Source organism: Cebus imitator, unplaced genomic scaffold (assembly GCF_001604975.1).
Source record: "Cebus imitator isolate Cc_AM_T3 unplaced genomic scaffold, Cebus_imitator-1.0 Scaffold206, whole genome shotgun sequence".
NCBI lineage: Eukaryota > Metazoa > Chordata > Mammalia > Primates > Cebidae > Cebus > Cebus imitator.
In genome coordinates this window covers 2,445,717-2,458,726 of record NW_016107521.1, presented here as the reverse complement: position 1 = coordinate 2,458,726, position 13,010 = coordinate 2,445,717, and the positions used below count along the sequence as shown (strand labels likewise).

General features: G+C 39.8%; 1 protein-coding gene across 5 annotated transcripts in view; it reads right to left on the bottom strand.

Moving 5' to 3' along the window:
- Nucleotides 1-13,010, bottom strand: part of DENND1A (DENN domain containing 1A) — a 545,115-nt gene that overhangs the window by 492,994 nt on the left and 39,111 nt on the right. For 4 of the 5 annotated variants that reach the window (XM_037745641.1, XM_017548402.2, XM_017548407.2 and 1 more), the window contains exon 2: nucleotides 1,860-1,930. In XM_037745641.1, the coding sequence (XP_037601569.1) occupies nucleotides 1,860-1,901 (42 nt within the window). In that variant the 5' untranslated portion in view covers nucleotides 1,902-1,930. Of the gene's footprint in view, nucleotides 1-1,859; nucleotides 2,005-13,010 lie in introns of those variants that run through there. The other variant, XM_037745642.1, reaches the window with a different exon arrangement.

Below are 13,010 nucleotides of genomic sequence, written 5' to 3'. Positions count from 1 at the left end.
AATCTGGTAAAACCCCGTCTCTACTAAAAATATATATATTAGCTGGGCGTGGAGGTGGGGGCCTGTAATCCCAGTTACTTGGGAGGCGGAGGAGGCAGGACAATCACATGACCCAGGAGGCAGAGGCTGCAGTGAGCCAAGATCACATCATTGCACTCCAGCCTGGGTGACAAGAATGAAACTCCATTTCAAAAAAATAAATATATAAAAGTTCAAAAACTGTAAAAATAAAGAAAGGCATTGTCTATGGAGAGAGGAATTAGATGGCTGAAATAGGAAGTAGTATAAAGGCTATTCACTTTGTTAATTTTTCCGTCTCATTTGTACCTTTCAGATTTTATTCATATTAAAAAATTAATTTTAACTTTGGAAACAAAATCCTAGAGCACTGAAAGGGGAAAACGTTAGCAACTGTAGAAACAAGAAAATGCTTTGCCCTTAAGTTTATCTGTCAAATCACAGCCACTGTCAAATGGTAACGCTGTAAAGTCAGCCTATGAAGTGCTCCTCCATATCCAAACCAGGGAACTGAGAATTCCATTTGAAACCCAATGGTCTCCACGTACAATAAGAGGCATACCTTAACAAAGATGATACAGTTCTACTTCCAGGACAATAATAAATTTGTAATGTGTTTCTTAGCCTTCATTCGATAATCCAAAAGGCAGAGCACAGTTATTAACGTTTGCTATAAAGGAAAACTCACTCATTTTCATCAACTACCGGTGGCATTGTGCAAAATCCTTGCAGGTGACATGGAGAGATCGGTACAGTATGGTCACCACCCTCAAGGAGTCAACTTAGCAGAGCAAAGAGGACTTAAGACAAAAATCCTGGCTACTGCACTGTAGCTATATGATTTTGGTAAGTTACTTCACCTACCTGGGATTCTACTTTCTCATGAGGATGCCACCCAACTACCTTTAAAGGTTGCATTATAATGACTGACATATGGCCAGTATATGGAATAACAACAACAGGTATCCAATGAACGGTAGCTATGTTTATAATTATTACAATCTAATTAAAATAAAAGACAATATGCTCAAGGTTATGAAGCCAATTGAGAGCCTACCACTGGAATGCTGATAACTCAAGTTTCTAATCCAAGAAAATTCATCGTCTTTACACACCAAATAATAATAATACATGCAGGTGTTTTCGTGTGAGGACCAAGAGTCCTTAACATACCTTTGGCAAAATGTATCACTCTCTTAGGCACCAAGAAAAAGAACACTAGATCATTTTTCTCATTAACCAAGAAAGATTTTAGGTCAAGAAGTGATACATGCTGCCTGCACAAGACACCCTGGTCTTACCTAGGACCCTCTTGTCAAGGAATACATATCCAAATTAGCCAAAAAGCTAAAGCCAGTGGAGGTGTTTCCTTCAACTAATTTCCAACCTTCTTTGCCAGCAGGCATTAAATTTATTAAATTAAGTCCAAGCATCTCCTTCTAGATTAGTGGCAGAGAATTTTCTTTGTATTATTTTGTATCCTATAACCTAATTCTACCATTAGAATGGTAGACGAGAGGTGAAGCCTTGCTCGTTAGCAAGGTGACAATATTTCACACTAAATAGTTGACTTCCAGGCACTTGTGAAAGATGCACACCAAGACCCAATAATTACAATGAATAAGGCCATACTTCAAGCCTATTATACTTGAACTCTTAATTCAAACTATTCACTGTGTTCTCCTCCTCCATTCTTCCTAGGATAATGTGGGCTTGCATAAAAGGAAAAAGGCACTTATACTTAAAGACAACAGTTTACTCATATTCACATATTATCTCATGTGCATGGCTATGTCAGACAATAAGTAACACACCATATCATAATCAAACATGCAAAGTACCTGAAAGAGTGCCACCTGTCCTGGGATAGGCCACTTCAACATATACTTCAAATGTGGTCTCTGGATTCTGCCTACAAAAGAAACAGATCATGATTACTGACAAGGATCGAGGCAGCATGGTATAGAACATGTGGGCTGTGGTATTAAACAGATCTTCATTAAAATCATTAGCGCACAGCTTAATGGCCGTGGAACTTTGGAGAAGCTAATCTATTTCTCTGAGCTCATGCCTTCCTAAACTACAAAATGAAAACACCTAACCATAAGAATTACTGTAAAGCTTATAATATATATATGTAAGTATACAGGTCAGGTGCAGTGGCTCTATGCCTGTAATCCCAGAACTTTGGGAGGCCAAGATGGGAGGATCACTTGAGGCCAGGAGTTCGAGACCAGCCTGGGCAACGTAACAAAAACCCTGTCTCTACAAAAAATGCAAAAATTAGGCAGGCATGGTGGTGCACACCTGTGATGCAAACTACTTGGGAGACTGAGGTGGGAGGATCACTTGAGCCTGGGAGGTGGAGGTTACAGTGAGCTAAGATCACACCACTGCACTCCAGCCTGGGTAACAGAGTGAGACACTGTCTCAAAAATAAATAATAAAATAAAATTACACACACACACACACACACACACACACTCTCTCTCTCTCTCTCTTGTCTAGGCATGATGTCTGGCACATAATAAGCTAGCCATTACTATGGTTTTACAGATGTCATATTTCCAATTTCCAGAGCTGGATCACCAAACCCAAAGGTAGAAATTTGAGGAAACTCAGACCAAGGCAACGCCAGCACAAAGTAGCCCTTTCCTCAGTATATTCCAGGATAAAACACGAATATGACAAAACTCACCTGTGTATTTACAGGTTTTAAAGACTTAAACAAGAGGCACAGTGTACCTCACAAAACTACTGTGAAGACAAGATGCCAATCTAAATGTAAGATACTGTTTTCACATAGTTATATAACCTTGGGAAGTTCACGATCTTCAGGATTCCAATGGGCCTTCACCCGTATTGGCAATGGTTAAGTATATGCATTTTCATTATTATACTCTTTTACTTTATTTCGTAATAGTTTATAAGTTAATTTGTTTATTTATTTATTTATTTAGAGACAGAGTCTCAATCTGTTGTCCAGGCTGGAATCAATGGCACAATCTCATTGCTTGAACCTGGGAGGCTGCCTCCCGGGTTCAAGCAATTCTCCTGCCTCAGCCTCATAAGCAGCTTCGATTATAGGCACACACACACCACCATGCCCAGCTAATTTTTCGTATTTTAGCAGAGACAGGGTTTCACCATGTTGGCCAGGCTGGTCTCAAACTCCTGACCTCAAGTGACATAGCTGCCTCAGCCTCCCAAACTGCTGGAATTATAGGCGTGAGCCACCACGCCTAGTCAATAGTTCATAAATTTTTAAAAGACCACAGAACAGAATGTTAATGGTTAATTCCAGATAATAAGAGTACTGTGGTCATATTATTTTTATATTTTCTCTTTTATTTCAAAACTACCGTAAAAAGATGTTTCCAGATGAAATAAAAATCATTTAGCAGAAGAAAATGTTATACTTTCAATATATATAATTTAATCCTATTTTAAATCTGACAACAAGGATGAGGTAAGAAACTTTCTGAGTTGCCTAATCATGTCTAAGGAGTTATTTACATCAAATAAATACTTTTAATATGCCCAGTGGCATCTACTTTTCAAAATAGCAATCTCAGTTCTCTCATTTCACTGTCGTCATAATCCTGCGAAATAAGTGTGTCAGGCATTACTCTAATCATACAAATGAGCAACCTCAGGCAAAGGAAGTCTACGTGACTTGCCTAGAAACATGGCCAGGACCAGAACTCACACCTCCTATCCTCAAATCCTGTTTGACTTAATTCTAGGATGAATTTTTCCCGCACATTTTCACATCTCTTACGACCAATAGCATTTTACAATTCTAAGAGGCAGCATTTTTTTCTAATACCTTAAATAATGGTTTATATTATAAATAATGGCATCTTTCAATAAAAAAAAAAAATGGTAATACTCTCTCTACTTCCTTAGGAGGGGAAAGAAAAATGTGTGTTTTGTGAATCAGGGAACTACTTATTTTGGGGGTGAAGGACTATCATTTCTTCCCTGAAGAGAAATAGGGGCTTTTGCTTTCAAGTGCCTATAGCAAAGAGCTGGCTGCTCTAAAATCCAAGGTATTTAAATACACCTTGTCAAACAGAGTTATTTTTAAAATCAGACATTAAATCAGAGTATCTTACTTTAAAAAAAAAAAAAAAAGGAAACTGAAGTTTCAAGAGGACCTTAAAAATGGTTATGCTCTTTTTTCCCTCCAATAGGGTACGAAATGACCTTGGCATCTTTGGCACCAAATATTTGTGGAAAATACTGTATACAAACATCCCTTGCATTCAAAAGATCTCAAGGTAGAACAATCTGATGAAAGAAAGGGAAGTTCTAAGGTCATCTTTCATGAGTAATAGGCAGTATAATGTGAGAGCATCAGAAAGATTCTTCCTGAAACCTCAAAATGTCTTTCTTAAGCCTAGTTTACAACTGGCTGAATTTCATCTCAGAATTTCATTCCTTTGGATTAATATAACAGTAAAGTGTGTTCTTCAGGACCCTAGGACTTCATGGAGGTTCTTTAGAGTTTCCCACATTTTTACTCGTTTCCATTTTAAATGTATTTTTATGCATTTTAAAAATTGAAATAAAATAAGCATGCAAAGGTGTTATATACAAACTTTAAGACACAGGGATGGCAACACATTACCCTGTGACACAGGGTGTTTTGTACAGCCCTGCTACCTCAGTGAAAAACGGCCTAATGGTATATATACTCATTGCTGCTCCTTCCTTTCTCGATCACACTCCAAACAAGATTCTGAACCCACCACATCACTGAAACAACCTGGTCAAAGTAACTACAGACCTCTCCATTACTAAAATGTATTTAAATGCTCAATTCCCAGTGCTCATCTTACTTAGCCTCTCAGGAGCATTTGATAGTTGATCCATTTGCCCTCCTCCTTGAAAGACTTTCTTCCCTTGCCTTCCAGGATGCTGCTCTCTGTTGGTCCTCTTTCTACCTCACTGGCTACTTCTCTGCTAATTCCTTCTCAGGTCAGCTCTCCTACTGCCTCTGTCTCCACTCAAGACTTAGATGAGCTCATTCAGTCTCCAGGCTTTCATTACCATGCAGACAAGCCCCAAAGTCATGTCTCCAACCTGACTACTTTTTCCCTGACTCCGGACTCCCTTATCCAGCTGCCTACTCAACATCCCCACTTTGCCAGGCATGGTGGGGGATGCCCAGCTCTGGAGAGGCTGATACAGGAGGACTGTTTGAGGCCAGGAGTTTGAAACCAGCCTGAGCAATATAGCAAAACTCTGTCTCATTAAAAAAAAAAAAAAAAAAAAAAAAAAACCTCAAAAAAAAAAAAAAAAAAAAAAAAAAAACCCTTAAAAAAAAAAAAAAAAAAAAAAAAAAAAAAAAACCTCTTTGAACATCTAAGAAGCATTTTTAATTTAATGTACCATATTTTTCTCCCTCAGACCTGCATCTCCGGAACTCTACTAGTTGCTGAAACTAACAAAACTTAATGTCATAATTGACTCCCCTGTTTCATATGCCACAGTCAACCAGTCAGCAAATTCTACTGATTCTACCATTAAAACATATCAGAATCTCAATGCTTCTCAGCACCCCCAAATACAACCATTCTCAATAGATCACCATCATAGCACCTTGATTACTGTAACACCCTCCTGACAGGTCTCCCCACTTTCTTCCTTGTCCCTCTAGAGTCAGATCTCAAATTTGACAGCCAGTAATCCTTTTATTCTGAAGTTCTGGTTATGTCACTTCTTTGCTCAAATCTCCTAAAAGCTCCCCACATCATTGAAAATCAAGTCAAAGTTGTAGTCCTGGAGCTGGACACTGGTAATGGTTGCCCCACAATATGAATGTACTTAATACCACTGAACTGTACACTTGAACCGTGGTTAAGATGGGAGTCTTATGTGAATTTTGCCACAATTTAAACAAACATGCAAACAACAACAACAATAAAACAGGGTGGCAGTCCTTAGCAGCATCTACAAGGTCCTACATGACCTGGCCTCTGCCACCTATCCAACTTCATCTCATACCTCTCTCCCCTCGCCCAATGAACTCCACAATGACCTTCTTCCTGCTCCTCAAACACACCAAAGTCCCACCTTAAAGTCCTTTATATTGACCTTCATACAGGTGGCCCTTCTTGGCATTCGAAGCTCAGCTTATAAGTGACCTCCTCAGGAAGGCCTTCCCCAACACACACTCTATCACCTAATTTTAATTCTCCACATTATACCTGTCACAATTTTGGTTTACAGTCAGTTTCCTTTCTCTAAATGTAAGCTGCTAAAGAGCAGGGATCTTGTCTATCATGTCAAGGAGTGTTTCCCTGGTGACTGGCACACAGCCAGTGCCACCTAAATGTTGGGTAGAAGGAATAAAGAAAAGAGTTGCCTGCCTGAGGTCTAAAAGATTTCAATAAATGATGGGTGTGATCATCCAGTTCCAAGATTCTCAAACTTCACCATGTACTATAATCACCCGGAGGGCTTAACTAAAAGATTTCTATTCCCATCCCCAGAGTGTCTCAGGTAGGACCCAAGAATTAGTATTTCTAACTAGTCTCCAAGTCATCCTGATGCTGCTGGCCCCATGACCATACTTTAAGAACTACCAGTTAAGGGGAAATTCTTCCAAATAATTTAGAATATACATCATAAACGTAGGGGATACCACAATAATCCATTATTTCAATAGTGCTTTTGCAATAAAAGATAATTTCAAAGAAAAAAGGCATTTGTAGAAACAAGGAAAGTTATTCCTTTCTTCTACCACTATCCATAGTTACTGCCTCACTCTAATGAGTCACAATAAAGCCACCTTAGATTCTTACTTAGTTCAAACAACTGGCAGAGTTCTGTTCTGTTACATGGAGCCAAGGATGATTATGACAGTCTCAAAAAAAAGAAAAAAAAGCTGACTAGAATGCTAAAAACAAATTGGTCTATAATTGTAAGTTATGGTCATGCTTATCCATGATCATTTCCATGTTGCCTTATGGAAGAAGTGGTGACTAATGTTGTGACAAGTTATGTAACACACCAACAAATATACATAAGGTATTTTAAGGGCCAGGGAAGCCAACTCAGATAAAAGCATTCTCTATTTCTCTGCAAATAAAATAAAAATAAAAAGTGCCTTGTCTAAATGCAAATAGCCAAGCAACCCTTACTTAGTATTTTCATTAAGCCTGTAAACAACACTATAACAATTTCCAGAGGCTCTCTGGGACCACCTTGAGATTGCTTATCCCTCCATTACTCTTCAAGATGCTTAATGTTTTCAACTTCTTGGCTAAAGGAACCGAAAATCCTATTTCTGTCCTATTAATACTCACTGCTAATTTGGTACATGTAATGATGCTGAGAATGCCACATTCAGAGCCAATTTTCCAATATGGACCCAAGTTTTCCCAGAACACTTCATGATACATCTTAAGATATTACCATGGAAATGTCCCGGTCCTGCCATGATATCCCATTATTAATTGCCTCATTCTCCTGTAGACTTCTAACCCTGCCTACCTGCCAAGCATTTTTTTTTTTTGCCTCCCACCTCCCATCTTCTGCAGTCTTGCGCCCTACAATCCAGCCATACAGAACTACTTGTAGCTCTCTAAGCAAGCCACGTATGCATGCCCTAATTCTACAACAATTGTACCATTTCCATATGGCTAACACCACTTACTGTTTCCTAGGTGCCAGGCATGATCCTAAGCACTTCACATGTATTACCTCAGTTGGTTTTCAATAGCCCTGCAGGTAATATTACTCCCAGTTTAGAGATGAGGACACTGAAGCTCACAGAGGATAAATTAGCCAAAGACAAAGTGACCAAGCAGCAGAATCAGCATGGAACTAACTCCAAAGACAATGACCACTTTATTATTCTACATTATTCAATTGCTCTTTCGCCAAGAACAGTCTTTCCAGCCTTTTCTACTTGATAAACTCATTCATCAAGCCTCAGCTCAGGCACTTCCTCCTAACAAATATTATTGTTCAACAACCCTCCCACCTTCCCCTGAAACACACACACACACACACACACACACACCCTCACAACACACTCTCTCTCTCTCTCTCTCTCTCTCTCTCTCTCCTACAACCTAGACTGGGTTAAGTGCCCACCCCTATGCTCCTAAGGCACCTTGTGCCCTGTGCTTCCAACTCTCCAGGTTCTCATGATATTCAACCCTGGTACAACTACAATTACCTGGGGGGCTTTTAAAAATCCTGCCCAGTCTATATAGCAGACCAATTAAATCAGAATCTCCAGGCACGGATATTTTTTAACTCCTAAACATATTCCAAAGTACAGCCAAGATTGAGAACCACTGGTGTGTCTCAGATAAAATATAATATTTTCTTCCCCACTAGACTGGCAGCTTCTTGAGGATACCAACTGTGTCTTCTCCTAACCCTAGTCTGTCACCTGGCACAATAAATGTTTCATGAATGAGTTTTCCTCCAACGTCTGACATGTTACCAGCTCCCACTAATCACTTCTCTTTCTTTGACAAGAGGTAATTTACAGAATACACATTGCTTACACCTATTACTCTGTAAAGATGTTTTCCTTTGGAGTTAAAGGTCTCAATAAGTCACACCTGCTGACAACAGTCTCAGCTCTTAAATACAGAAAAATGACAAATACAAACAGCTAAAACATTTTGAAAGAAGGGAGGTCTGCTCGGTTTTTGACTCTGGGAGAATGAAGGCGGACAGTAAACCAACAGAGCATTTCTATTCAAGATCTCACTGCTGAACACAGTTCTCAGTGATTCACCAGAAGGGCCATGCTCAGTGCTCATGCTTTGTTTGTTTTTTATTTTAAGATGGAGTCTCACTCTGTCGCCCAGGCTGGAGTGCAGTAGCACAATCTCAGCTCACTGCAACCTCCACCTCTCAAGTTCAAGTGATTATCCTGCCTCAGCCTCCTGAGTAGCTGAGCATGGCATCCACCACCATGTCTGGGATTTTTGCAATTTTAGGAGAGACGGGATTTCACCATGTTGCCTAGGCTGGTCTTGAACTCTTAGCCTCAAGTGATCTGCCCGCCTCAGCCTCCCAAAGTTCTGGGATTATAGGTGTGAGCCATCACACCCAGCCAGGACCACGTTCTCAAACTGATTGAGTACCCTCAGCTTGAAGCCATGAAATAGACAAAGGCTTTGACAATATTTGGGCAGCAGCAAAGATTAATGGCGTTTTTTTCTTTTGTTTTGTTTTTTTAAGGCATCATGCTATTGATCACACTGATGGATCATCAGCTTTTAATAAGGATCTACTTTTCTTCAATTACAATATATGAGATTAGGAGAAAAATCTAACACTAACTCCTCATAAAATGAATCTGTGCTGCATATGGTAACCATGCCACAATGGTAGGCCCTAGTCTTTTAAAGGGTAATTTAGAGCTACAGACCTGAAACAAAACAGTTATTAGGACCCCTTACTCATTTCACAGCCTCCAAAACTTCAAACCAGCTTCAGCACAGTGTTTCCTTAGTTACAAACTTACTTGCTGAAGGGGCTGAGGTATAGTGTTTCAAAATTCATACCAGTTGAACTGTCTTAAAAGTGACAACATGGTCAAAAGAAACTGTATAGACTTCAGAACACACTAGTGAACATCACCTAATAAACACTGATTCCTTTAAGTTAGACAAACAAGCAAAAAGGTAGTGTTAAAATTTCCAACAAGTCTCCATTTGTTTCACTGAACTCTGAAATTCAAGCCTTTTTTTCCAGGCTGAAAACATTATATCAAAGGGTGCTTTCTAACCCATAACAAGTTAACACTTCCATAGGAGAATGCAGTCATTGTTGAGACGTATTAGAGAATTAACTTAGTTGTATAATTACACAAACAAGGCGGAAAATTAACTTAGTTGTGTAATTACACAAGCAAGTCATTTCAAGACTACACTCTTCATTTCTAATAACGTTCTTAGGATCAGATTAATGAAGATACGCAGATACTGCTATGAAAAGAGTCACAAAAGTTTATCTTCCATATATCCCTACAGGAAGATTATTAAGCTTCTAAGTATAAGCAAGGTAACTGGAGCAGGGTTAGCTGCATTCCAAGCAGAGAGACAAAGCCTGAACACCCCTCAGCAAGGTACAGTACAACCCAGTGTTAATAAATTATCTCATATGCTGGGCTGCAGTGTAAAATCTAGGCTTTAACCATTAATGGCATTTGCAAAGGCAATATCTATCTCATTATCAATAAACATTTTTGACCTTCAAAAAATGTAAAAACTTCCCTTTCTGAATAACTTAGTCCTAAACCTATTAGGCAGGCAAAGTGAGGTAGATGTTCATGCTGGTAGGAGCCTAGTGTGAGATGTCAGAGTCTGGGCAGGGCAAGGAAGGCATCCCTATGAAAGGGCAATGTCTGTGCTGAGGGATGGCCTGGCATAAGATATACCATCCAACTGGATGAGGAAGGCATCTACTCAGGGAACAACATGGCATGGGAAGTCAGAACCTGAGCGGGGTGGAAGGGTATTCACGCAAAGGACAGCCAGGCCTGGGGTGTTGAAGCACAGGCAGAATGAGGGGGTATCCATGTGAAGGTAGCCCAACACAGGGTGTCAGAGCTGCAGAGGGTGAGGAGCATGTCTAAGCATTAGGGCCCCCAAGAGTGGAGACCAGTGCCCAAGCAGGCATGAGGAGGCTGCCCACAATGAGGGGGAATCAGAGTCTAAGCAGGGCAGTAGGGTGGGAGAGGTGGAGAACTAGCAGCAAGGCCTTGCAATGCCAAGAAAGCAAGGAGAAGGAGGAGGCGAGCATGGCATGCACGTGGGGTGGGGGTGAAGGGGCCACATGCCTAATCTGAACCCAAGGCTATTTGAAGGACATGGGAAAGGCTGGTTTCTTACAGTTGAAGTTAACAGAAAACTAACATGGCTTCTACAAATTTGGATTTGAATTCAAGATAGTGTACGCTCAAGGTTTTTAACATACATATATACAGTCACGGGTGATGAGGCATATATATAACCTGATAGAAAAATAAAGTGTAAATGTAACCTGACTTTTCACATGCACATGTATTTCCTAGCTCTGTCTACTGGGAACAGCAACATCCCAACAGCAATGAGCACACTTAACTCCCAGGCCTTGGCTTCTAAATACAATTCTCCTCTAAAAGGAACCAGGGCTCCTTGGAGAAATAGCTGATTCCAGCATTTGGACAGGGAAAGTGCTAGATGAACTTGGAACATTTTTCTGTGCCAGGAAGCAAAGAAGTGCTTAAAGAATGATGGGGATACATTGAAGGGACATGGGAGCAAGCCTGAAAGGGCTTTCTTTCCACTGGCCAAATCTGGGGCAATCTGAGCATCCAAATCAATAAGGATATTAAGAGATTTGAACCCATCAAATAAAACAGGAAACCATGAGTTCACGTGGATATAAATAAGGGAATAAATTGAAAGTTTAATGATAAATGAGATATTTACACAGTTTCAAAGAACCTCCCCTCAAAATACTGAATACAAGGGAGAAGAGAGTAACTTTCAATGTCGAAGTCTGGCAAAAACCTAGTCAAATCAAAGTGATCACCATTAGTAATGGAAGAAACTGCTGGACTGCAAAGAGCAGGGCACAGCATTACTGCTGTGACATTCCTGTCGGAGATGCTACACCTGAGGAAACATCAGACAAAACCAAGTGGAAGGAACTTCTAGAAAATATGTGGCCTTAATCTTCAAAAGTGTCAAGGTCATGAAAATCAAGGAAAGGCTGAAAATCTCTTCCAGACTAAAGGAAACTAAACAGACGTGACAACTAAATGCAATGTGTGATTCTTTTGCTGTAAAGGATGTTATTGGGACCACTAGTGAAACCTGAATGCAGTGTTAGGATTAGACGTAGTAACAAATTGACATTAACTTGCTGATTTTAATGTTTGCATTGCATGAGAAGGGAGAATAACCTTGTTTGCAGGAAAAGCACATTGAAATAGTCAAGGGTGACGAGGCATCAGGTCAATACCGTGGTTTAAACTCGTGTGTGTGTGTGTGTGTGTGTGTGTGTGTGTGTGTGTGTGTGTGTGTGTGTGTGTTTTAATATCTTTACTTGTACTGCCAACTTTTCTATAAGAGTCTAGTTTCTGGAAAAATAATTTTTAAAATCATTCATTAAATACCAATTTCCCTGACCAAGACTTTCTCACAGGAATGACATGTGTTCTATGGAAAGAAACCCAAAGTAAACATCAGAAGGCTTGGGTTCAAATCCCAGGTAGATCCCTTACTTGTTATGGGATTAGAAAAAGCCATTTAACCTTTCAGCTTCCTCTTCTGTCAAGATATATACCTGCCCTGTTCATCTCAAAAGTTGTTTCAGGGATCAACTGAGAGAAAAATGAGAAAGTGCTTTGTAAACTAAAACGTGTAAAACTAATGTAAAAAGTATTATCACATATCATATAAAAATAAAATGGCTTCACCTTACCAATAATAGGCTTTATAAGTAATCCACATATTACTGTGTATTTCAAAGACTCAAAACCATTAAGCTTTCAAATACCATCACTAAAAGCAATCCAGAAAATAGGGAACTATCCAAATAGAAACATTAGTCTAGGGAATAAATAAAGGGATTTTAAGAACAAGGGATCAATTATGCAGTCAGAAAGAAATTCATGTTTTCCAAAACTGAAGAAGAAAAAGTCTCTCTCCTACAGAGGAAAACAATACTGAATAAATGCAATGTATAAAAATCAAAAGAGTCCAGGTGCGGTAGCTCACACCTGTAATTCCAGCACTTTGGGAGGTCGAAGCAGGTGGATCCCTGAGGTCAGAAGTTCAAGACCAGCCTGGTCAACGTGGTGAAACCCCGTCTCTACTAAAAACACAAAAATTAGCTGGGCATGGTGGCACATGCCTGTAATCCCAACTACTTGGGAAGCTGAGGCAGGAGAATCACTTGAATCTGGGAGGCGAAAGTTGTGGTGAGCCAAGACTGCGCATTGCACTCCAGGCTGGGCAACGAGA